Source organism: Episyrphus balteatus, chromosome 1, assembly GCF_945859705.1.
Source record: "Episyrphus balteatus chromosome 1, idEpiBalt1.1, whole genome shotgun sequence".
Classification (NCBI taxonomy): domain Eukaryota; kingdom Metazoa; phylum Arthropoda; class Insecta; order Diptera; family Syrphidae; genus Episyrphus; species Episyrphus balteatus.
The window spans coordinates 41440049-41467768 of record NC_079134.1 but is presented as its reverse complement, the minus strand read 5'-3'; the positions used below and the strand labels follow the sequence as shown (position 1 = coordinate 41467768).

The 27720-nt window shown below is 31.5% G+C and overlaps 2 protein-coding genes across 3 annotated transcripts in view; one reads left to right on the top strand and one right to left on the bottom strand.

Moving 5' to 3' along the window:
* On the bottom strand, positions 1-734 carry LOC129921322 (putative oligosaccharyltransferase complex subunit CG9662). Its single transcript, XM_056003116.1, has 2 exons — positions 467-734; positions 1-410 (listed from the first exon to the last, which is right to left on the bottom strand). Exons 1-2 carry the CDS (start codon positions 606-608, stop codon positions 100-102), a joined length of 453 nt encoding a protein of 150 aa, XP_055859091.1. The 5' UTR covers positions 609-734; the 3' UTR covers positions 1-99.
* A 7026-nt stretch (positions 735-7760) lies between these two features.
* LOC129921315 (uncharacterized) overlaps positions 7761-27720 on the top strand; it is a 68504-nt gene continuing 48544 nt past the window's right edge. For both annotated transcript variants that reach the window (XM_056003106.1, XM_056003105.1), the window contains exons 1-2: positions 7761-8111; positions 8312-8962. In XM_056003106.1, coding sequence (XP_055859081.1) covers positions 8053-8111; positions 8312-8962 — 710 coding nt within the window. In that variant the 5' untranslated portion in view covers positions 7761-8052. The remainder of the gene's footprint in view (positions 8112-8311; positions 8963-27720) is intronic.

Here is a 27720-nt window from a genome sequence, read left to right as displayed (position 1 = left end):
TTGTACGATTTATAAATGTAATTCAAAAAGCAGAAATAATAAAATATTACAAAATTACATAAAAGTAATAAAAAATCTGCCTTTTTTTTCATTCCGTTTTTATGGCTGCAAGTAGCCGGGTAATTTCATCCTCATAAACAACCAAGTTGTAAAGAACGAGACAAGAATAAAGACAAATCCCATTGAAGTAATGAGAATTCGATTGAGATTCGTTTTGCCAGGGGCGTGGGTCTGATCCATGATGATGAATCCAATGCCACCGATTGTAAAGAGGAAGCTGCTAGCCAGTCCTTCCATGATGTATTGGCCATTAACTCGATAGGGCATAAAAGCTACAGGCCGAGAGTGACCATGTTCGTCGACAGTTGCGCCAACACTTGGTGGTTCAACAATGACGTCATAAATGATTCCTATTAGAAATAAGGTTAATGTATTTATTTAGTAAAATTATTTGTTTAGAAAATACCTCCAGTAACTAGAAAATAAGAAAGTAAAATTATTGAAAACATTGTCATGGGTGAGGGTTTGTGGAACCATGTTGGGCGACGAACTTTGATGTTTGGTGGAACAAGAACATGAAATGGGAGTGCGTAGAGTGTTTCGAGCATTTTGTTTATCACTTGATTAAAATTAAACTTATATTAATAATACTTTTTTCGTAATAAATTAAAATTTATTGCGCACAAAGAAAAATTTGACAACAAAAATTTTATCCGGCTACTTGACGTGGGTGTTTTTTTCAACTTTTCATAAAGTGACAGCACAACAAATCGCGAGTTGACAGCAAATTAGGTACGTTTGATTAGAAATTATTTTGGTACTTTTTTCTTAAAAAAATTGGAAGAAAATCTTGTACATTTTTCATTAGCCCTGTTTCATAGGAAGGTGGCAAAGTACTACTAGTAGTTTACTAGCGATTTTAAATGGAACGCACTTTCAACGAATTCAATACAAATCGTATCTACTCGGTAAGAAGAGCATGAGTAGATGATAGTACTAGATTAACCAAAACATCTACTAGTAGTAAACTACCACCTCCAATGGAACAGGGCTATTATTATTTTCATTTTGTAAGAAAACCATAAAAATGGATTATAAAGCCTAGTACGCAGATGGGGAAAAATTTTACTTCTCATACAAATTTTTTCTCGGGACAAATTTTGTCTTGAATATTTTTCCAAGCAGTACGCAGCTGTAAAGAAAAAGTCTCCACTTAATTTTGCGCGGACAAATAATAGCCGTTTTTTATTATCCCACTTAATCCATATAGATCATAGTGATCTTGCTTTTCATCAGAATCACGAATCGTGAAACTGATGAAAAGCAAGATCTCATGGAATACCTGTTAATTGATGATCTATATGGATCAAGTGATATAAAAAAACGGCTAATGTTTGAAGCATTATTCTGCTGGCAAAATTGTGAAGAAAAATAAAACTAAATTGAAAAAAACTTCAAACAATATTAAGGGCGACTTTTAATATACTTGAAGCGTTTGGATGAAGAAGGGGGTAAGTGACATTTGCAACATTTCGAGATATAAGGACTTAAAGTTTTTTGTTGAGAACTTTTTTCGTATTCCAATCTTAATAAAATTGAATAAACTAATAAAACAAGAAAAATAATAGCTTTTTAGCAATGTTACTTTTATTTCAAAACAGTAGCTCGGTATATTTAAAAAAACAATTTTTTTCAGAAAAAGAGCAGTTAACTCTTTCTTGCACAAAAAGCTTAGATATAAGTATTTTGAATTTTTAAGAATACAAAGGGGTTAAGTAACAAAATTCATTTTTTTTCTTTTTATTTTGAATAGTTGTTTTCTGTTCGCATGGTTCCGATAAAGCTTTTTCATAAAACCAGTGGTGTTCCCTTGGTATGAACATCATTTGTTCCTTTAATTTTTTTTTTCACCCAAAAAGGAGTTAAGTGCTGTTACCCCATTCTTCCACTCATATTATGCGATTTTTTTCTCGGACGAAAAAGTCTTTGTTTTTTTATTTCACCCAAAAAGGAGTTAAGTGCTGTTACCCCATTCTTCCACTCATATTATACGATTTTTAGTTGTAAGTAACCCCTTTATACCAAAAATGAAAGCGCTAAATTAGAAAATACTAATCGTAGCGTGACGTAGATTAGACGGAAATTTAAGTTTTCGCAAGGCATCCTTATTTTTCAGAAAAAACCGAAAATCGAAAAAATGTCACTTACCCCCTTCTTCATCCAAACGCTTCACTTGTAAAGTAAAGACGAAATAAATAAAATTCAGAATCAAATAAAATAATTCAATTTAGGGCCGATTTTTCAATAGTCAGTTAAACAGTCAGTTAGTACTTATTCCTAAGGATAGAGAAAAAATCAATTTTTCAACAGGCAGATATAGCTTATTCCTAAGAATAGAACTATCTGCTTCTTTCAGAGACGAATAAAAATTATTCTAAGGAATAATATGAACAAAAATATTGTGTCAGTTGTCAAAGCTGTTTTGAAAGAATTTTGAAAAAAATACAGTGGAACACAAGAAAACAAAAACAATCATGAATAAAAATGACGTTTAATTTTAAATATTTTTGAATTTGACAATTTTTGTTTGTTATTCTGTAGAATAAATTATTCTTGATTGAAAAATTCAATGTTTTTATCTGATTGTTTATGAGCCTAATAACTTTATTCGTCGAACAGTTAACTGACTGTTTACTAGAAGATTGAAAAATCGGCTCTTAATTTGAAAGACGAAACAAATTGTAAATTGATAGAATATATACTTGATTTCTCCAACTTCAAGATTTTGCGCATGATAAAAAATGTTTTGTAGAGATCAAAATTGTAGAGATAAATTTGTTTTTTCCCCGATCTGAGCACTAGGCTTAAGGCTTAACTACATACACCACTTTTTGAAAAAGTACAAAAGTGAAAATATTTTTCTTCTAGCAAGCGCAATTTTTTTGTGAAAAAGAGTATATACAAATTGTTTTTTAGACCAAAAAATAAGCTTTTCTCATCATTTGTTTTAGTTTTCCAGCCCTAAGAACTATACATAAATGCGTTTAAAAATTTTTACTTTTGTACTTTTTCACTTTTTGAGCCAATGTAGTTAATACTATGTTTCCACCTACGCTAAATCCGAGATTTAGCTAAGTAGATTTAGAATAAATCTCGAGATTTATTTTAAATCTACTTCGCTTTATCTAAGATTTGGGTTTAGCTACCCTAAATATAATATTTTCAGCTACTTTCAATCCGAGATTTACAATAAAACTCGAGATTTATGCTAAATCTACTTAGCTAAATCTCGGATTTAGCGTAGGTGGAAACATAGTATAATACTACGTTTCCACCTACCCTTAATCCGAGATTTAGCTGAGTAGATTTAGCATAAATCTCGAGTTTTATTCTAAATCTCGGATTGAAGGTAGGTGAAAATCTTAGATTTATAGTAGCTGAACCCAAATCTGAGATTTAGCGAAGTAGATTTAAAATAAATCTCGAGATTTATTCTAAATCTACTTAGCTAAATCTCGGATTTAGCGTAGGTGGAAACATAGTATAAGGCTTTAAGCGATTAAAATGAAAGAAATAATTGAATTAATAAAAAAAAACAAGATGGTAATGTTTTTTTTATAAATTCAATTAGTTCTTTCACTTTAAGAAAATCAAAACCAACGTTATTTGAATTTTTGAATGATAGATTGTGTCAACTGCAAATATCGTTAATGCCAAATAGCAAGTATTTTGTATTTTTGTAGTTTCTTGTTGTGGCTGCAATGAAACTTGGCATGGAGCCCGTGTTATTTTATTTTTCTGCAGGGAAAAAACTGCACGTCTGGTTTGACCATAAGCCATAACTACAATGACGTAAAAGTGAAAAAGTGGGAAATTTACAAAAAGTAAAAATTTTTTATTTCTTTCGAGTGCTTTTTGTTTTTGGAAAAAACTACAAAAATTGTTTTAAACCAAAAAATTAGCTTTCTGCATCATTATTTTTAATTTTGTGGTCAGACAAATTGTCACAAAATGAGTTTGAAAATTTTCACTTTTTGACTTTTTGTGGCCGTTGTAGTTATATCTTTATGCTGGGCCCACATACGTCTGCATTTCCAAATCTGCATTGAAAGAGGACACAAAATTTAAGAATCACAGATGTTGCATACACGGAGAAAAAATAAGGTATGAGCTACCTTATTTCTGGTATATTTAACTTTAATGTAAAGTTTAAATAGGGATGACTCCCCAATAAAATGGAATTCACCTTACTTTTCTAGTAAATTTATAGCTTAGGATTAACTTTACAGTAAAGCCTTTTTTTGTATGACTTTCTAATAGAAATTACTAGAAAGTTAGGTACATATTTTACCTTACTATAAGGCTGAAAATACTGATTTTTAAAGTAAATTGAACTTCTCTATGGAAGGTATATAATTTAGTTCCAGATTGGATCAAATAAAGTCAATTTCATTTTTATTGATGACATTTTTCTAAATAAAATTGTGTGCATTTATCTTACAAAAATTCAAATAAAAAAGTTGAATTTTGTAATTATTGAAAAGCATAACTAGGTGACACGTACTTAATCCTCAAAGCTATTTAGAAGTAAGTAACGTATGACCCTGTTATGTTTTTCAATAATTACATAAATTACCTAGTTTATTATAATTTTGTAAGGTGCAAACAAACAATTTTATTTAGGAAAATATCATCAATAAAAATGGAATTGACTTTATTTGATCCAATTTTTATCTAATTCTTCATGAATTAATTAGATTGAATGATGTTAATCCATATGGATATCCCAACTAGCACAACAGCTTCTATAAAATGAGATCTCGCAGGTACTACTTTTTAAACAGCTTGTATTGAGCTTGCTTCAGAATTTAATTGCTTATAGAAGTTCGAACTTATTTAACAACTTCTGGTAAGTTGTTTAAATACTGTTAAAGAAACTTAAACGAAAAAAGCTTGTTTTCGCAAAAGCCTGCTTAGTGAATTTATAGAAGCTTTACAGAAATTACCAAGTTTAGTAATTGATTTTTGGTTTTGATATTGAATAATCTAGCTGGGACACTTTTTGGTTTTGACATTGAATAATTTAGCTCGGACATTTTTTGTTTTGACATTTCTGCTATTTGAACTGATTAAGTTTTTGACTACATTAATAAATATACTAGGATGGCCGAGTGGATAGAGTGACGGACTGCCACCAAGCAGATACGAAGTTCGATTCCTGGGTGTGGTAAAAAAATTATATACTTTTAAAATTATTATCAATAGATATACTAAAAACTAATGGAAAAAATATATAATTTCAGATCAAAAGATAAAATTCATGGTTTGAAATCAAATAAAAACCAGTTTAAAAAAAATTCTTTTTTGTTTTTGTAGTTGTTTTTTTAATTTCGATAAGACATGTATTAAAGGGCTATACAAGTTCTTCCGAAGCTATCTGTCAAATCTCAAAGCTTCGGAAAAGCTTCGGTAAAGCTTCGTTTAAACTTCTTATAGAGGGTCAAACTTGTATAACGTTCTCCTTTTTCCATGCCCAACAACCTTACTAAAGTTTAAAAGAAGCTGAAATATAGCTTTTGTAATATCTTAACCGAAGCTGAAATGTTAGTTGGGTACCTATATATTTTTCTAACACAAGAAAAAAATATGCTATCCGTAATTACGGAGCCAATAACAACGCCTAAAAGAACACAAAAAGTAATGAAAACATTACACTTCCAAAAGAAAAACACAAATGAGAAAATAATTTTTTTAGATTTTATTTCTTTATTAATTATTCCGCACCCGCACACCTAAAAGCTTTGACAAAAAAAAATTTCCAAAACACATGGAAGACAAAATGGCAGACTTTTCAATGACAGCAATTAAGAGTTATTACTATGTATAGGGGAAAATTCCTAGAATTAGGTAATACTATGTTTCCACCTACGCTAAATCCGAGATTTAGCTAAGTAGATTTATACTACGTTTCCACCTATCATAAATCCAAGATTTAGCTAAGTAGATTTAGCATAAATCTCGAGTTTTATTCTAAATCTCGGATTGCAAGTGGCTGAAAATATTAGATTTAGGGTAGCTGAACCCAAATCTGAGATTTAGCGAAGTAGATTTAAAATAAATCTCGAGATTTATTCTAAATCTACTTAGCTAAATCTCGGATTTAGCCTAGGTGGAAACATAGTATTAGATTAAATCTCGAGATTTATTTTAAATCTACTTCGCTAAATCTTAGATTTGGGTTCAGCTACCCTAAATCTAAGATTGTCGCCTACTTTCAATCCGAGATTCAGAATAAAACTCGAGATTTGTGCTAAATCTACTTAGCTAAATCTCGGATTTAGGATAGGTGGAAACGTAGTATAATATTATTACCTTAGTGTAAGGTAAAACTTATTCACAGAATAGTTAAATTTGTAAAATATGTTTTACTAGAATCTTAAAGTGAAAAGAGTCATACACTTTTTTGGATGAAGGTTTATTTTACTCTACGTAAAGAAAATATTGCTACTCGTAAGGTATATACTACTTTATTTTGTTCACCATAATTTTCTTGTAAAAATTACTTTACAGAACCAAGAAATGTTCAATACGTAAGGTAAATTTTACTTAAAATCTAGGGCTTTTTACTTTAATTTCCTTACTAGTCATATGGGGCCTTACCAATAATAAATCGCTAAACACACGTTTAAGTATCGTCGGGTTAAATTTTACCGTCGCGTTAAATTGGGTGTATACTAATAATCAAAATAAACACGCGTTTAACTAATTGTGCTTCTATTACCAGATCTATTACATTTGTTGTCAAAATGACATCATTGAAGTGACTTTTTTTTGCATGTAATGTAATAATGAACAAAAACATAACTACAAAATACCTACATACCTTCATATATTTTTATTTTGATTGTAAAAGTTAAAAAATGGAGCCCAAGAAGGCCAAAAGTGCATAAAAAAAAGTTCATCTATCGTGAAGTACGACGATGAATATGTGCAGATCTATTTCTTTTTAAGTTTTTTTTTTCAGCCTATTCTGAAAGTAATGAATATTTATTAATAAAAAAGAGAAATATTTATAAACAAATAAATGTTTCCATTTACTTATTTAATAATTTGCCGAAAATACTTTTAATTTTTCTCAACAACTTGTTTACTTGACAAATGTTTTTTTTTTTTGCTGTCAAATGACAGTGCAAATCGTGCGTTTTAATTTAACCGTGCGTTTATAGTTCAGTTTCCCAACTATAAAATTAACGTGGCGTTAACCCTTAACCTGACTATTAAATTGGTTATTGGTATGGAGAAATATTTAAAGCTCAGTTAAATATTTAACTGAGCTTTAAATTTGATTATTAGTAAGGCCCATGGAGTATAAAATACTAGATTCATTTTTCTCCGTGTAGAGAGAGTAGATGAAAATGCAGAGATCTTCATAAATGCAGATTATAGGAAGATTATAACGAAAACCTCTCATACTTACGGAGTTTAGGTATAATATATCTATCCCCCTTTACTTTTCTACATGCAGATCTATGTAAATCCAGCATTAACTGCGTACTGGACCTTAACAAATTTTATCCTAGTTTACACACAGCCTAAATTAAAAAAGTAATAAACTTCTAGTACAATCTTCAAATTCCAACCAAATCTCTACGAACACACCCTTTTATGATGTTGCAAAAATACAACAAAAAAAAAAAAAACACCAAAACAAAACGTCAAAAATGTCAAACCAACAAGAAAAAAAAACGAAAAAAGTTGAAATTTTGAAATATCTCCCCAACAACACGTCAGAAAAAAATTTGAACTCTCCTCGAACAATTTTTTTTTTTTCCTGAAAAGGGTTGAAGATCCGTGTGTCGCCGATTTTGTGCGTCCATTTTTCCGGGGGGTTTGCGTTCTCTTCTTCATTTCGCGATATATAATTTTACTTTTATATATAAAAAATGTTAATTTAACTAAATAACCCCAAACAAAAATCTAATTTAATTTATAATAATTTCCCATATCCACACCAACCAAATCGCTTTTTGTTTAAAAATAATACAAAAAAAAATGCGTTTCAATTTGCAACTAACTTATTGGTGTTTAATTTCAATAACAATTATCTCAAGGTAAGAAAAAAAAAATATCGATAAAAATATACTTTTTTTTTTTTATTGACCAGAAAAATTTAGCATTTTCGCAAAAACAAATTTAAAAATAGACAAAAAAAAAAGCAATAAATAAATAATATTGAAATAAAATTTTTATTAATGTGTCAATTTTTCTCCTTCTTCTTTTTTTTTTGGTTCATTTTTTTGCTTCGTTTTAGTTGCTTTTTGTTTTTGGTTGTTGCATCCGAGTCGAATGCACGGATTATTGCCAATGCCGCCGCTCGACAAGATGTTGCCTCTCCTCCTCCATCGCCTCCGTCTCCTCCTGCCACTGAACCACACCGACAAAACGCAAATGATTACGTTTATGTTGGTGATAGAAATAGAGAAGATGCAGCAGCCGCAAGTGGCGTCAATAATGATGGTGGTTCCAAATATGTGAATAGATTCATTAAAATGAAAAAAGATTCGTCGTCGCCGCGTAATCGAGCGAAAATCGTTGTTCATTCCGAAGTACCACAATCAAATAGTTTGCATGTTAAAGTGTCTTCTTCTTCTTCTTCGTCTTATTCGCCTGACAAAAAAAAGGGTGGTGATCTTGCACCATCTTCGCCGTCGTTTCCTTCGACGGCGACTTCGCGACGGGCAGAGTTTGATAATGGCGAAGAATTGAGTCTGTTAGATAGTGATGATGATTATGATGATGGTAGAGTGTTTAGTGATGCGAATACTGTGCCAGTTAGTTTGAATGACGGTGGCGAGTTTGGAAGACACGAAACAAGTACTAGTCGAGGAAGTGGCAGCATTGAATGGGAGACAGTGAGTCCAAAGCCAATTACAACTGGAGCATCATTGCAGCATTCCTCGAGGTAAGTTGTTGAGGAGTTGTTTTTTTTTCTCCTTTTTTTTGTATTTTTTAATTTAATTCACTTAAGGCCAGGGCCAGATTTAAAGTTGTAAGGGACCGGGGCCACACAAAAGTGGAGGCCCCTTCTCATCTAATTTATTTATAAAATAAAATTAACATTATACTTTTGGTCCAGTTTTGAATTTATTTAGAATCGAAAAAAACTGTGAAATAGTATGACCAGGGAAAGGATTTTTATGACTTAAAAAATTCAAAACAGCAAATAAGCGCCTTAAATGAGCTTAAACGAATGGACACGATTTAAAACTGTCGAAGTTATTCACTTCAATGTTTTCGGGAAGTCTGAAGTTGATGGCCCCATTATTTACAGAATTTAATTATTCAGTCCCTGATTGAAGTTGAAAACAGTAGTGAATTTTCAATCTAATTCATTTTCGTTGATATTCTTATAAAAGCGAAACCCTTTGCACAGCACAATCGGTATTCTTTGAAAAAAAATATTTTAAAATAAAAGTAAATAAATGTACATTTACATTTACCTGATTTTCGCAAGCTTTCGAAAATTTGTGTTTGAAGGTCGAACAAAATTCAAAAATTTATTTTAAAGCTTGAGAAAAAAAATAAGAATTTTAATTTAGCCCTGATTTTTTAATCGTCAGCTAGACTATCAGAAGAATAAATGTCAATATAAAAAAAAAACTTTTATTCCTAGGAATAAGCTCTATTTGAGGTTTATCTGACTATTGAAAAATTTGCCCTTAGAAAAGAAAAGTACCTACACAATCTTCCTAAACTCTATTTTTTTAATCTCTAATGTAATCAGTTCAAGCAAATTTGTTTTCTTAGGGTTATGTTACAACTATGTTTTTAAGCGAAATGATCTCAACTGAAATTAATCAAATTTCAAAAACAAACAAAATTGCCAAAAAAAAAGCCACTGATGAGTAAAAAAGGCAAAAAAGGCACCAACGAGTAATAAAGGCAAAATAAGACAAAATTAAAAACATATATTGGAAGTCAGGGGCACATGAATATTGTTTGTATAAAGTCTATATTTTCATACGATAACGCAGAAAAAAAAGGAAAAGTTAGGAAAATCCGTTCCCTGGAGATGACTTTGTGACTCAAAGGTGGCTTTGTGCCAGCCCTGTTTTTACTTGTGATATATAAGTACCTACTGTAGGGCAGGTTTAGGATTCGTAAAAAAACTCGAACTCGAGATAACAATTTTACATGACATTATGATGATGGAGAATGCTAAAGAAGTGGGTCTGGCAATTCTCTCTACCTGTCTGTATGTATATATACCTTGGCTCGAGCCTAAACGAGTGAAGTCATTTTCTTCAAACTTGGTAATTAGCAGTTTTGGGATATTCCCTAGAGGACAAATTGAAATTTTTTTTAGGACCAAAACTAACGATACCTGTCATATAACGGAAATAGAAAAGTTTTTTTTTTTTCAAAAACGTCTCTAACGATTTTGATCAAAATTTGTGTGTGTATTACATACAAGAGCCAACTTTTGGTTTTTGAATATCTCGTAGGTACAAGACTAACCCGATTTCAACGAAATTTATAAAGCGTAAAGGTAATATTGAAAATTTAAAGATTTTCAAAAAAACACATTTCTGGATTTTAAAAAAATATTGCAAAATTTTGTTCGTAAAAATCCATTTTTTGAAAACGGGTCGGTGAAAGGTTTTGAAATTTCGTTTTTATGTGAAAATTATTTATTTCTTCAAAATGGCATACCTACCAACTTCTTTTTTGAAAAATGTTTTTTTTACATATATACAAAATCAGATGGCATACTTTGTTTTGTGATCAAAATCATTAAAAACGGTATTTTATTAATTAAAAAAATGATTTTATTTATTTTCTTACATTATCGGAAATGTTTTAATAAAATTAAAGCTTTAATATAAGAACTATTTTTACCATAAGAGCAAGTACGTGCGACCCAGTCGTGCATTTTATTTTACCTTCAATTCCAATTTACCAATAATTTCACTCAAAACCAGGGTTGCCATGTCCTGACTAGTTCCATAGCCCGATTTGAAAATTTTGTAGCCCAAAATCAGAGCCGAAAAAGTAGCCCAATTAATAGCCTAATACTAATCAAAAAAAAATATTTAAAAAAAAAAAGAAAAATCAAATAAGTTTTTTGTTTCTAAAAAAATAAGCGATTGTATCAAATTCAACATAACTCAACTTAAAAAATGTTGTATCCTAATCAAACTTTAATCATTGCCATCCTCGTCGTCATTGAAAGTTAAATAGTTTTTGCAGGGTTTTTTTTATCAAACGAACAGGTAATTGTTTTGAACGATTAAATATGTAACACAAATTAAGAGCCAATTTTCTTCAAAATTCATTCAAATTTGTAAAAAATTCGAAGGAAAACCCGAACTCCAGTCAAAAAGAGTGTGATTATTCCATTTGTCTTCTGAATCAAGGGAATGTTTATGTTATGTAATTAAATTTAATATGAAAAAAAATATCGCGTTTTTGATGCTCAAATTCGACAACGATGTTGTTTTTTATCTTTGAAGAACGAATTCTACATTTTTCTCAAAAAATTTTTAATAACTTAGGCTCTAGGAGCCAATTCGGCGACCTAGCCATACATTTGATTTTTGATGTTTTTCTGTCGGAATAGGATTTTTTTGGCGGTTGTGAGGGTCCTTTTTTGTGGGGGCCCAGGGCTGTAATCCCAGCTGCCCTCCCCTAAATCCGGCCCTGCTATCAGAGTGTGGGGAACCGGTCGCGTGTTGTTGACTATGCCTGACCTTTGGCAAACAAGCGCAAATTTTTAGATTTTAGTGTGTCTCGTGACAAGTTGTTAATCAACTAAGAGGTTTGTTTAGGAAAACATTTCCAATTGATTTAGTTTCTTTTTTTTTTTGTTTGCCTTAAAATTGCTGACACATTCTAATTGGACCTATCCAATTGGTAGTTAATCGATTTGTTGGGAAGGAAGAAGGAATTATATCTTTTAAGAAGAAGCAGATGTTGTTTAGTTGTTTTTTTTTTTTTTTTTTTTGTTTGGCGATGCGTACCTATCTATATTTTTTTTTTTTTTGTAATAAGGGGTCTGTCCTTATTTGGTAGCAGATGGACAACGGCAACTTTCATTGTTTGTTGAATTAAATTCTCCAATGAACCTTTCTGTTTCTTCATTTTTTTTTTGCTATTTTTTCTTAGTTTTGTTTGTATTCATGCATTTATAAACTAATTGTGGCCTTTGTATGGTTTGGCGGCAACTAACTATTGGAATTCACTTTCTATGTTATCTTCTTTGTGTTATCAGTTTTTTTTTTTTTCATTTTTTTAATAAGTTGATACTTATTACAAATCCTTTCACATTTTGTGTCTTTTGAAACACGTTTTAAACTACTTTTTGAAGAGTGAGGACAATTATTATTATTAGTTCAATTAGTTGCCTTAAAGTTGATATTGTGTTTTGTCTTGTAGTTATTATAGGTGGTAAAGTTTTCTTTGCCCCAGACAAGATAATTGGGTGCAATAGTTAAGAAAGACTTTGAGGAGATGATTTGTGATAATCGCGTAAAATATAATTGCAATTACTAGGTACTCATTGAGTTGACACATTCTAATGAAAAAATAAACTTGAATATGTCGTTGCTATTGTACTTTTGACAAGGCCAGAAATTCACATACACATAGGAACTGAGACAACTACGTCCCACAAACATGCTTAAAAATGTTATTTTAAAGTTACTGAAGAATATTAACGAGTTGTAAACACGATTTTATATAATATTCTAATTAACATGATATTTTTGTTTTGACAAATTACGTAAATTGTTTTCGTTATTTAATATTTTTGAATTAGTGTTTAAATTTTGATGTAAAAGCAAAAATTGCTAATAGTCACAACACATACAAAATATACCTACATAAATATTAACCCTCTGTCGGCACACGGGTGCGAATTTGGCAGGATCAAAATTAAAAGTGGTCACAAAAAAGTGTCTTTATAAAGGTGAAAATACATTTTTTTGAATTGTGAATACAATATTCGAATTCCTCGGAATATTCTACATCAATTTCATTTATGATACTTTATAAAATAGTGAGATCGAAAAAAGTTCTAGCTACATGAAAAAGTATGAACCAAATTCGCAAAAAAGAGGTGTGCCTACAGAGGGTTAAGATAGAAAAGAAAATTAAGTACAATTTTATTTTCACTGTAAATATTTTTTTCTTTTGGGCACTTAATCATAAGCAGACAAACAAAATAACTCGGAGTTTTCTCAAATGATGTAAAAATTGCATGTAAATTAAATATTAGTCACAGTCAAAGCAATAAATTTCATAATGATAATGTATTTTAAAGTGAAATGTAGCAATAGCGATAATTTTACCCCTTAAAAAACTTGGAATTTTATCAAATATTGATGTTTGGAGCCGAAATAAAGAGCATTCTGTAGATTGACAACACCAAAGTTTGTATCTTAGACTTTTTATAAATTTCATTATGAAAAAAAAGAAGAAATTTAGTACAAATTTCACGTACTTGTTCAAAGTACTTATAAATTAGTAAAATTTTGTCATAAAAACTGTATTTATAATAATTTTTAAGAAATTTGGTTAATATACGAGACCAAAATGACAGTTTTTTTTCTGTCAAAAAACAAAATGTTTCCATGTAAGTAAATAAAAAAAGTAAAATCGCAATTTTATTAAAATTGCTTTGAATATTGCTCAAAGCTTAATCAAAATTGTAAGAGCCGTTTTCGAGAAAATTGCAAATTTGAAGAAAATCCGTACACAAATTTGGTATTGGCAAAAAAAAACAAGCACAATTATCCTGATTTTAATTATCTGAACAACATCAACATCTGAGCATACGTTTATTGGAATTTAGATAAGATATTACTCTTTTTTTCATACATTAAACTCAAAAAACAAAGGAAGCGGATGATTTGCATTATTTTAATAAATAAAAAAAAAAACAATTAAACTTTTTACTATTGAACAACTGTTGTCAAGTCCAGAAAATCAAGTTATCAATCAATCAGGTTTTAAAGAATAGAGTCTTTTTAAAATACTCTTAAAATTATTACGTTTTTAGCAGATTTTAAGATTCCGATAGCTATATTCGTAATCAGGTAGTCGTGGTTGTCAAAACCACCTACTTTTCACATCTTTAATGGTCTTGGCGGCTCCTAAAAAGTCCTCAAATCCCATTCTTATAAAATCGATGATTCTGCGAGGTTCGTTTATATGAACAATGCATTTTGAATTATTTTCAATTGATTAATAGATTTGAAAAAATGTTTCAAGTAGAAGAAATTAATCATTATCACCCGTATCTTTCCTTTCGTTAAATTATTGTCATGTGTTTTTAATTCATCAATAAGTTTTGACAATATTTCCTGTTGTTAGTTCTATTTTTATCAAGTTCAATTAATTTATTTTTACAGCCCACGCTAGACCACAGAATCTTGTAAATTCACATATAAACAACAGAAAAAAATCTATAAATAATCCAAATTGACCTAAAGTGCCCAAAAATAGCAAAAGGTCAAAGAAAAAACATACAATGAATTTAACAGCAGGTAACACCATCTACTTCTCTCTATACACAGCTGTGAATAGTTTAATTGCCAAGATTCTAAAAATAAATACAACAATTCTTCTAATCTGGTTTCTCATTCTTGTTTCCCATCAATCAAACTTAAGCTTCCTTGACTCTGACCCAATGTCCTAACATTCAAAACAATTTTGCTGTGGTGAGTAAACAATGACTTCTCGTCATAAAACCATTTTTATCTCACATTTGTTATCGTGTCGGTAGTCGTCGCATGGCGTAGTTCACCTTGGCTTTGACGTCATCGTAATCTCTGGTTTTATATCTAATCTATACCAGATGATTTTGATATTTGTTTAGCATGATATTCCAGAATATATCGAATGATGAAATATTAAGTCGACACAGGTGAAATATTATTATTCAAGTTCTATGTATAACAAGCTCAATGATTCTGCGAAATAATTTCTTGTTCTATATCAGAAAATACTTGAAAAGTAATAATTTTCGGAGCATCATGTCGCAATCAAATTGACTATAAAAATTTGTACTTGGATTGGATCTAACCTTGAACTTATCGAAGAACAAAAAATGCAATCAAGCTATAAGCAGAGGCAGCTCTTTTTTGTCGCAATTGTCAATATTGAAGTGACGCTGATAGCTGATGTGCGAATACATTTAATTTTTTTTATTTTGTTTTCATTTTTTCAGACTTAAAACGACAAAAAAAAATAGATCCACATTTTAAAGAATCTCAAAGTCTCAACTGCGAAGAACTTTTACTTTTTCATTAGCTGGCTATTGACCTTGAAAAAAACAAGCATTTCTTCTCATTTTGTTTGTATTTTTATTGTATGTGGTTGAGTTTATTTGTTTGTTGAGATATCAACTGGGTCAAGATAACGAAGAGGAAGCCAAGCTGAAAAAAAAACTCCAACACGTAATTGCGTAGAGTTCTTTCATAATCAGAATAAGTCTCTATAGAGTAAGAAAAACATTTTTTTAGTTTTGTTAAGGTTCATAGGAGAGTTGTTTAAATTAATTCAATGAGTTAAAATTAATTTAGAATTTGCGGATTTAATTTTTAATCTTTAAGTTAATGTTTTTTTATAATAAAAAAATGTAATGAGTTATTAATAATTTACTTGATTATTTTTAGATTACTTTAAGTCGCATTTATGTATGAACACGTTTTGTGAATTAAATCTTGATAACTCAGTATAATATTAAAGAGAAGGCTTAAAATATATCTACATATTTGGTTGAAATTACAACAACTATAATTAAATGCGCGTTTTTTTGTTGTTGTTGTATTTTTATCAATTTATAAAAATTTTTGGCGATATCGTAAACACATTTTAAGGTCTTTGATCTCTGCACCAGGCAATTAGATAAATACAGGGTGCCTTCAAAATCAGTCATTCGAGTCATGATTGCTGTTTTAAATTTGTTTTAATCTTAGTGTATTGTATGAGTTAAGGCCAAAAATATTAACTTGTTTAGAATTATATTTTAATTCTACGGATTTTGACGGATGGTGAAATTCTACTCTCTGTTAAAATGACTACGATACTGTTTGATCAATTTTAGCCTAGGAAAATATTGCCTTTTTCTTTCTGAGCTGAGTGCAATAAATATTTTTTTTTTAATTTGTATTTTTTGAAAACAAACGCATTAAAAAAAATGATATTTTGTCTTTCACGACTGTCAGGGAGATGTCGATCCGCCTTGGAAATATGAATACCTGAATCTTGCTTAAGTATTTCATCGGCACATTCGTTGGCAATAATTTAACTACTTCTGTGACTTACATTCTTCTGTTTAGTCCTGCCAGTTGTTGTTGTTTGGCATTCAGACTAGTTTTGAGTTTGTGCAGCAGCTATCAATAACTACTTGACTATCAATGATATCTTCATTCCGAATATTGTTGTTCGATATTGTTGAGTTTTTGAGTATCATGCAAGCCTCTCTAACTGCTAATGTCTAAGCCTGAAAAACATTTGAGTGGTTGGGAAAATGAAATGGTTCCACTTTCATGTTATTAGAGAAAAAGGCATCTCTACACCACAGTCAGTTCAGTTATTTTTACCATTGATCGCGGAAATGAAAAATACTTTGATACATTTGTCAAAGTACAGGTGGGGAGCTTGGTAATCGGTACTTTACAGCTGTAGTTCTACCGGCAACAGATCGAGTATGGATGTAGATGTATTTAATATGCATAGCTAAGTCTGTCCTTAATCTGGCAAGGAAGACTACTTTAATTCTTCTATGTCCCGCCCCCCGAAAAAGGTGAATACTCAATTAAATATGATAAATAGCTTTAATAGAGTTTGAGGAAATTGATTCAAAGATTTTGGAACAAACTGAAAATACTTTTTTATAGAATTTCCGTTTGAAATACGCTACAGCTAACGAGCTCCATTGATTTCACAAAGGTTTCTAACCCATGCTTTTTTGAGCCTAAGGTTTTCTAAGTTTTCCAGCCTAACTTTTTATCTGAAAATAATTTTAGGTCAGAAGCTTTATTTGAGAAACTAAATGGAACACCATCAATATAAAGAGGGCTAAGTTGCGGGATATTGTTTTTTTTTTCAGGGATGACTTGATTTTGACCAAGACATGTTTACAATAATAACTATAATAAAAAAAATATTATCTTCTAAACGGGCTCTAGAAATAATTAATAACTATAATAATTTTAACTATGTCTGTTAGACAAAATAAATGCAAACTACACGAAACTAGTTAAGTCCAGTTGAAGCTGGAGGATAAAATAAAAGAATGCTGCCTAGGGTAGGGTCTGAACGCAAATCTCCAGGTTAGTTGTGAAAAACTTCATTCGCTATACCATTCATATTTACCACTTCTCTCTTTTACGAAATAGTTAATGGGAACAGGCCTGCAATTTATATGCTTTTTTTTTTTAATTTCAAATAGGAACTGAAATTAATCTGAATTTAAAAAAAAAATGAGACGGGTTGGAAATGACGGATACACTTCCTCGTATTTTTATGTCTTAGATTTTAAAGAACTTTAATATGCCAAACAAATCGGGTTGGTAATTGTTTTGATCTCAAAACCAAAATTTACTGTACAAAAAGCATATAAGTACCTAACGCAATTTTCAGCTCTAAAATGTATTGTTATTTAATTAGGTAATACAAATTTTGAATTTGCTTCGTTTTCCAGATGTTTAATTTGAAGGTAATTGAGTCTTAATGTACTCAAATCAATAAGCATCATAAGCGAAACGTGTTCAAATAAAAAAAAAAAGAAGTACAACAAATAAAACAAACAAAAGCAAATACAAATAGAACTTGTGCGAAAACAAACAAATGTGGGTTTGAATTGAATTTTTTGCGTATTGGTTTTAAAATTCAAAAAGCAAGTGATAAGTCACGATTGGCTCAAATGAAAAGCTAACGAAAATAATGTATTTTGTAAAAAAAAATTAAAATGAAAAAACATAAACGACGAAAACAAAGTGTTAGAAATTCCCATTTTTTATTGGATTTCGACTATGTCTTTAGGTCAAATAATTAGCTCCAATTTGGAAGTCTTTTCTTTCCTTTCTTTTAAAATATTTGTGTAAACTACGAGTCTTTAATCAAACCACAATGAACACAATTACAACTGGCTCTTACCAACTTGCTCTATACTCATCAAAAGAATGTCTTTGTTTTTACTTTTTAATATTATTAGTTCCACAAGCAATTGAACGCTTGAGGAGGAAAAAAAAAAACTATAACACCGATATGAAAAGAGTGATTATAAAAATAAATGTAACTACTCTCTGTGATCTTAGTTTGAATTAAAACCTCTTATTCAAGCTTTACACAAACATTCTTGTAGTTAATTAAATAAGATTAACCAGAATAAGAAAATCAAAAGTAAGTTGTATAAAAAATGCAGTCAACAATGTTCATAATTTAGGTCAGTAATTTGTTGTTGCGCCGCCGAGCCGCACAGTTGGGTGCGTGTAGATCATCATCTCTGTTCATGTTTTTTTTTTTTTTTTTGAATGATTGCACTTTAAAGATAAAACAATAATTTTTAGAAACCAGACTTAGCAATTCAATTAATCAGGGAATTTAATTTGACATTGAATTTGTGCTGTAAGTTGTTTGTTACTTTCTCTCGCTCTTTTCTTTGACAACTTTTTGTGAAGGAAAAACATAAATGCAATTTTGAAATAGTAATTGTGTTGAGATTGGAGTTGTCTGGGGTATTTACAAATGGATCATAGCATCTGATCTTATAATGAACATGAAAATAATTATTTTTTTGTAAAACATACATATTAGAAAATGAAGGCTCGATATAAATATCATATATTTGATTTGTTAAAAAAGATTTTTAGGGAATTTAAACAAAAGTAATGGATTTCTTGTCAAAAGTCTACTAATAATAAAAAAAACTTAATTTTTGGCGCGACAAGCTTATGAAGAGCCAAAGGTCTAGTGACACAACTTTAAATTATTTCTGTGTGGGCGTAATTTATTTTAAAAAAATGGAAAAAATTCTGGGTGGTAGCGGCTGGACTTGAACCTAAAACCTCTAACATTACAGTATGACAGTCTATTGTAGTAACCTGTGCGTAATGGGTACTAGTTCTTACTTACTTAAGTACTTCAAAAATTGATATTTTCATAGCAGCTGGCTGACAATCAAAATCATAACCTGATTAAAATAATAATAAATAAATAGTAAAATAAAAATCTTGCAGTAAATCTAACGTGAATTAAATGACACAGTGACTGAAAATTAATAGGTTTATGAAATGATTTAAATCGGTTTAAACCATTATCTGGATCTGGGTGCTAGTGCCACCAGGACAAGCAAAGAGAATTTTTAGCAACCTGCAAACGGTGGGTGATCTGATTAAAACTTCTTGGATTTCGAAGAGTTTTGACAGAATCTTCGTAAGCTTAGCTGGGGTCTGTTTCAGAGCTTACTACATCAACTACCTCAGCTACATTTACTACTTCAGCAACCTCAAAAGCCAATAGTGGAATCCAATTGAACGTCGGAAAATACTTGTTATGGTTTAAATAGAGCAAATGTTTTTAAATGAGCGCTTTTACTAACATACAAATCAGTAAATTGTTCAATAAAAAAAGACAACGAAAAGAAACATTTAAAAAAAGAAAATTTTGGATTAATGGCAGGATCATTTAGCTTAAAGTCTAGGTATTGTGCTGACCCAGTATTGGTATTTATCAAATTCTAATTGTCCAGATCCTTAGTCAAAGTATACCGGGAATTGTGGAGCTGCTGATTATATTTCCTATCAGTGGATTGGGATGGTCTTATTAATTGTAGAGACATCTTTTAGTGGATTGGAGGAGATATATGTCAATTTGTAGAATCTATGCTTCGTCCTAGAGCATCTTGCTGCTGGGGATTCGCATAATCTTACTTCTTCATGTATGACATCTATGCCAACCTGTGCAACTTAAAAGTTTATTTTAAATACAGCAATGATTACAGACGATAGAATTCTGTGAGTTCTTCGCTCTGCTTTTCCACTTAAGAGTATGGTTTCTGCAGAATGGTATTTGTGAAGCCAATAAGAATTTTTATTTCGGAAAGTTCCAAGAATCCTTGGAAGTAAATAAACCACCAATATTTTGATGGTGTTGTTGAGCTGTGATACAGGACCATTTTTGATAACAAAGTTGTCAGAATTTATATTCCGAGTTGCAACGGTTTTTATTTTATGATCCAGTTGTTGATGCAGTGGTTTAAAATGACATCGCTAATATTGACAATATTTTAAGAAATATGAAAATTGGAAAATCTTAGCTAGGCAACTGATTCCGAGGATAGAAATTGCCCATCATCCATGACGGTTGAAATTTTGTGGGCCAGCCTGATTCTTGCTTATGTTCTTACATAGCCCTTTAGACTTTTTACATCCGTGGGGGACATAGGCCTTGCACCGTAACCAGTCGGGTAGTGGAATCGGCTATTGTGATTTGTGATAGTTAAAAGAACCAAATTTGTACTGCGTAAATCATGTTTTTCAGAGCAAATAGCCCATTTCACCCCTGGTTTGGGCCAGCAAGGCTAACTTTTAGTCACGACCACGTGCTTGCCTAACTTCCCCTAATAAGAATAAGCTAAAATTGCAAATTCACGGCTTTTATTTCTAAAGTTAGTATTCGCCGTAACTGACACAATTCTTTCAACACAACTTGCACCTCGGATAAGGAATGATCATACGTTGTCTATTTTTGCCTATTGTATACTTGAATGTATTATAAAAAAAACCTTGTGTCTGGTTCTGACTGAATTACTTTTTTCTCTTCCTTAAGCTGAAAGTCTACATGTACGCTCATTTATTCTTCCCAAGGATTTATCATTTGTTTTTTTTTCCTATAGTAGACGGAAGTTTAATATGACGCCTTTAGCTCCCCTAAGTTTCTTAATGTCCTACTGGACGCAATGTGCTTGGTTGGTGTATAGACTTTAAGTCTGTAAATATTATTTACTGATAAACGTGCGCATATGAGAATGTGTTGAAGTGAACTCAAATACATCACAAGACCACCATAGGCCGAAAGCCAGCGGACAAAACTGTTTTGAAAACTAGAATAAGGAAGTGCGATGATTACAGTGAAAACAATACACCAACTATGCCATTAAATATGTTTGTAAGCTTTAAAAAATACCTTATCCTTCGATTATGGTCAAGTGCAGCGGTTTTAAAGTTATGAAACAACAACTTTTAATACCTTCAGGCCTAATTCGGTACACTTTATCAATTTTGGGTGTACAAAATTTTGTTATATTTTTATCTGTGTTTTATTGGCATTCCTTATTTGATGCCAAAGGTCTATTTAAGTTTTGAAAATGCCACATTCCTTAAGATATGAGCTAAAAAAATAATAAAAAACAAAAAGCTCGATCAATAGCTATACAAAAGGAGACAAAAAAAAATATCTCTTTAAATTCCAGGAAATGCTAACTCCTTCGGCAGCGTTGGCGGTATGGTGGCTTCATAGTATCTATATGTACACAGTGTCGGCAAATACCCAAAGTAAAAGATAAACAAAAGTAATTGCACAAAGTCAACCGCCCCATACAGACGACTACGACTCGACTACCTCATGTTCCATGTTGTTGCACTTTCGTGTTACAACCGCCACATGGGTTCAACCTCCCAATAATAACGTTTATTTTTCTGGCACTAACTAACAACTGTTAGACAAATGTTTTTCTGTTCCCACACTAACTGCCTCTCAGCCAGAAAAGAAATTGCGCCCCCAAACCCGAGACACAGCGAATCAACAACAACAAAAAAAAGTATAAACATGGCCGGTATACAACAAAACATGACGTTCGAGTAAACAAGGCATTTGCATCACCTGGAACGCAGGTCAAGACTCCAAATTGATCTTCAATCGATCGTAAATATGAAAAGTCTCAATCGAAGAGACTCTACTACCATCACGGCTTCACAGCCTCAATCCGATATATATGCTTAAGCACAAGCACAATGCATAAATGCACATATTAAAATAGCCGGGCTTAATTGATCGTGAGAAACGTGTTTCCTTTCTAAGTGGCCACCTCTTCTTCTTCTTTCCAACGAGCTGTGAACTGTGAGCTGGAGCTTGGAGTCGATTGTGTGCCTTGCTTGTTGGTGGTGCTGCTGCTTTCTGATGCTGATTGAATGAAGATCGTAAATTGAATTATTTTACTATGCGCATTTTTGTTTAGATATGTCTTTTTGAAATGAGCTGTCGAAGATTTTCTTCTTTTTTTTTTTTCTTTGAGACAAAAAAAAATTCACTACTTTTTTGAGTTAAGTACTATATTTTCTTTTTTTTTTGTGTTAATCGAACGGAAAGTGAAAGTACAAATCATCTTAAGTTTTGAAGGAGACATTAGACATAAGTTTCAGAGTTATAGGTAGTACTCATATCGTTTGTTTGTTCATATTTATATGCAATTTGACTGCCGCCAACGAAGCCGCCACACTTGAATGTCATTCATTCAGATCTTGATTTTGAGGGTCTATTTTGTTGAAGGCTATTGATATTCCTATTCAATTGAAACGATATAAAATTAACTGTAGTCAATTTGAAACTGATCGTAGTATACCCTATATCAATTTATCTAATTCCCAATATGGAAAGTCTAATAAAGGGTTTTATTTGATTCTGTTGTTCCTGTTTAAGTCCAGAGAAAATCATGTTGGCCCTACTTTTAGACAGGAACTATTTTAACTGCAGTCAATTTGGCTGGCTAATTGAAAAACTTGTGGAATCTAAAAATGAAATTTTCCTTAACTGAGATGTTCGTTTTCACAGTCCGATCAATTTTGGTTTGCACTAGTTTCCTGGCCTGATTTAAGTTTTAATTTCCGTACGAGGTTGAGTTTCGAGGACAAGATTCCTCCCGTTCGACGAGCTGACGCCGCCGTACATCTTTAAAAAGCCACGTCCTCGGAACTTAATATTCCACCTACCCTTCCCAAATACTTTTGAAAAGAGCATATAATGGCTCTAGTGTACTTTAAAGCGGAAAGATATAAGTCCCCGGGACTAAAGTCCTGAACTTTTATCTCCACAACTCAATTTTTTCTTGAAAATTTTTTTTTCGGTACTAATGTCTCAGTAGGTTGGGACATAATTCCCGGATTCGATTCGGGACTTATGACCCTGTAAAGTGGGACATAAGCCCGAAAAAAAAATTTGGGACTTATGTCCCTATGCCGTACTTTAATAATGATACGATCTCGTTTCTTTCTTCGCAAGGCAAGTCTAATAAACAAACTGGAATTTCAGTCACTAATTTTATAGTAAACTGAAGATAAATGGTGCTAAATAGCAGAAATTAGTTAGGTTTTTCATGCATGTTGCTATTTCTGTATGCTTGTCCCTAGGATGTTTGAATTACTGATTTTTTACGGCAAAATTTCGTTTCATAGTATGTAGCTCGACAAACCAAGGTCTTACCTGTACTAAATTTTATTTGTTGCGTTTTTTTTTTTTTAAGATGCTCTGGATAAATACCAAACAGAGTATTTAATTCAAAACAAAGAAACTAATAAATCAACTAAGGAAGTATTATTTTGAATGCTTATGGTTAATGCCTTATGGGTGACTCTTAAAATTATTCTAACACTTCCGAGCAATTTAAATGGAAAAAGCTAGAATGTGTCTATTTTTGACATATAAATTTAAATCAATATGAGGAAACATTTTATAGTTTATAGTGTCTATCTCCTTAAGCACATTTATGCCATGCGAGTACCTACGATTTAAAGTAAATTGCTTTAATGACGAAAACACCCACACTGTGTCGATTCAAATTTATTAAAGGCTTATGAATGAAAACTCTTGTTCAGTTTTCATATTTCCCTTCACATATGAAATAGTGTATAGGGATCAATGAAATGTTTTTTTTTTTATTTATTTTCTCATAGTTGAAATATGGAAATATGTACTCATAAGTAGGTTTGGTATGCATATTTAATCAAATTTTAGATACACTGAAAATAAAATAAAATGACACAATGATTAATTGGTTTTTGAAAATATCAACTCAACTAGCGATGATAATAAATTAGTAATTACATATGTAGATGAGCAATACAAGATGATTGTTGAGGACACAGCTACATACATACAGCTGCGAGCAAAAAAATAGCAGCGATTTGAAAAATATTTTAAATAAAGCATTAAACTTTAAAAGAGCTTTGATTTTGGAAATTTTTTTAAGTTTTACTTAATAGCAGCATAATGTTTTGCAAACTATTCAGGTGCCAGAGCTGGTTAATTACAGTTTTGATCCAATGTATTAGGCCAAGTCCATAGTAGTCCTATTTAAAATAATAATTATTTTAACAAAATCTTCAAAGGAAACAATTTTTGCATCATAAATTATTTTTGTTAATATTTTTACGTTGTATTTAAAATGAATTGATTTTTGGCTATTATTTATAGGATTATTTGGTTTATTAAATTATCAATAAATTTCAATATACGTGAGTTAGTGAACAAATTAAAATAGCTGATAACACATCAAAAGAAAACCGTAATGTCGTACTGCGCAAGAAGCACGACCATGTCGTGTAATTAATTTATTTTTATTCTTTCCTTTTCGTTCTCTCAAATCAGAAAAATAATAAAAATAAAAAGAATATGAATAAAAATAAATAAACATAATAATTGAACAAAATAAAATTATCTTTCATTTTTTTTAAAAAAAGTTTATCACATTTTAAGGGTTGCTATTTTTATTTAAGAAATTATTTTTGGTATAAAAACTTCTTCATTTGGAACCGAATAGGCCGAATTACACGATAATGTTGGACACTGGGCTACATCCGCTCTCTATACGAACCCTTAGAATGCAGATTTATTATGTGCTTGGTGTTGGCTCTGGGGCTTCAGACTATTCGAGAGAGATCAGGTTGGAATTTAAATTAAAAGATTTTTCTTATAATTGTTGGTTTTGGATGCTTTTTCTTATTTTCAATATTTCAAAAATCAAACATTCATGCTCCTGAAAAACTAAATCCCACTAAAGATTTAATATTTTAAGAAAAAAGTCACGAAGATAGAAATTATTGATCAGGTTGGTATGCATTTATTTGGCCTCACTCGATTTAGCTTTAAAAAAATATTCTGAAACAAATTGGTTGCGTGTCAAAAAAAAATTTGAGGTTTTAATTAAAACCAACATTACGATGAGGGAGGAGTCCAAAAAAATGGGTCTCGTGGACGGATTTTCTTCAAATTTGGTACAGCTGATTTTAATGGAATTCTGAAACTTGATTTTTGTTTGTTTTTTTTTATATCTCGCTTAGAAAGCGTACCTCCCATTGCTCCAATTTAAACCAAATATCTCGAAAACGGCTCTAACAATTTTGATTAAACTTTGCAGACGTAATATTCAATTTGCATATTCGATTGCAATAAAACTGCATTTTTGTTTTTTCCAAAAAAGTCAAATAAAATAAATGTCGACTCTTCCTCAATATCAATTTTTTTTTAAATTTATATGTATAGAGTCAGCTCTTAAAATCTACAAGTAAACTAACATAAAAGTGCTTTGAAATGCAAGAGCAAGTACGTGCGACCCCAGTCGCGCATTTTATTTCAGTTTGAGTAGCCAACACTTTCCCACATTTTCGATCTTTAAACTCCATAAAAAAAATAAGAAATTTTGGGGTCCCTAAAGCATGTCCAAAATGCTTTAGGGAGTGTAATTCTTCGTCGATAACAACTACGAAAATATATAAATTTATTTTTCTCAACTATTCTGTAGGTACTAAATTTCCTAAATTTCTTGGACTAAGCCCGGAAAAGTTTTTCATTAATTACTAGCAGTTTCAAACATCTAGCTATTTACGGTGATGACATTGTGCGAATATCATTGAAATCTTTGAACTTCGTTGAACAATAAAATGCAAAGGCCAGTTTTTCAGTTTTTTAGTATGAATTTAAATGGTATTTCTCCCAAGTTAAATTTATTTTCAGTGTATAACTGGCAACTGTTTAACCAAAAAAAACCCCAACTCACCCACTATATTAGCGGTTGATTGTCTGGGTTGGTTGGTTTAAAAGAATTCGCTTCAAAAAATTCCGTTCACATGAATTGAAAATGTCTTTGCAGTGCAGCATTTCCTTGTGGTGGAATATGGATAGATATGGCAATGGCATGACGACCGACGACGACTATGGCGCGTATATACAATCCGGCTTGGCTTAACTTAAAAAAAAAATTTAAATGATTTATGCATGCACATTGCTGCACTCCACCGCGCTCCGCTCCATCCATATCGCTCACTATAAAGGAGCACCAACAAAATAAATAAAAGTTGAACTTTAACCATATTAGAATGTTTTTTTTTTTTTGGTGAATTGTGTTTGAATTAACAGACAGTTAGTTAGAGTTAAAGTTAGTTTATTTAACTCGTATATATTCGTACATACTTAAGACGAGTATTATAAATGCAAATTAACAGCCTTTGCACTTCAACCGCATTTGTTAAAAAAAAAATCACGTTGGCGCAAACGTACTACAACATCCAGCAATATACTACTCTCGTATTAAAGCAAAAAACATAAAAAGAATTAATGGCCGCACGATAAATAAAAACAGATTACAAATAAAGAAGGAAAAAAAAAGTGTGTTTCCTTAATTTGCAAGCTTATAAGAAGCGGCTTGCGTTTATACGTTTTGTTTGCGTTAGAGTCTAACTTTTTGAGCCAAATGAAAGTGAAAATTTGTTTTTTTTTTTTTTCTGAAGAAAAGTGAAATCACTATAGCCATTATTATTATTATTATTACTATTATATGGGGAGAGAGAGAATGTTTGGCAAAAGGACACTCAATTCGAACTCGACTTGACTTTGCGCGCGCCTAATGGGCGAAAGGATTAATTACAGTCCCCGTGGCCTTTGAATTTGATTAACGAAGTCTAGTTGAAGTTGAAACGGCTTCACCTTCTATACCAGCTGCAGGAGAACATGAGTTTAGCAGCGCCAGCTGCCATTAAAGCAATTAGCTTACCGCGCACATAAGGAATACATAGTAAAAAAAAACGTCATCTCCCACGCTTGTAGCCATTTGCAAAGTGCTCTAGCATTGCGCTCTTCCACTATAAGATCGACGCGACGACGACCATACACATCACCATATGTGTGTTGGCGTATAAGAGTTCCCTGAAGCCTTTAGCGGTGGCGGTAACAGTATAACGGTAATGGTGCGACGGTGGCGTTTGAGAAGGCGGTGAAGGTGGTGTCGGAGGAGTGCACTCAGCGGCCTCATCCTGCTTCAGTTTGATCATATTGAACTCTCTTTACTTTCCCAAAAAAACAATGAGCCGCCGCCATCATCATCATCATCGAACTATTTGTAAACCACTACATTCACTTTTTTGCCATTTCCCATCAGGCAGGGAAAAATTCCTTCTACCGACGCAGACAGCATATTGATTCGACAATGGAAAATGCGGTACACACCATCACCAACAACATGATAAATTGTCTGGAAAATGTTTAATCTCTCGCGAGTCTTGATCTTTCGACAGAGGTTTTTGCGACTTGAGCTGGATGGATTTTTGCCGGCTTAAGGACCAGTTTTTTGTTTACTTTGCTGCTAGTGAGTGCACTGTGCGCAGTAAGCAGTAAGGTGGTGCTTTATTTTGTTTTCGAGTTGGAATTGAAATTGAATGCACA

Coding starts and splice junctions, on each gene's coding strand:
- LOC129921322 (XM_056003116.1), bottom strand. CDS start 608: ATGCTCGAAACACTCTACGCACTCCCATTTCATGTTCTTGTTCCACCA. Junction 411..466: donor TTATTTTCTAGTTACTGGAG/GTATTTTCTAAA, acceptor TATTTCTAATAG/GAATCATTTATGACGTCATT.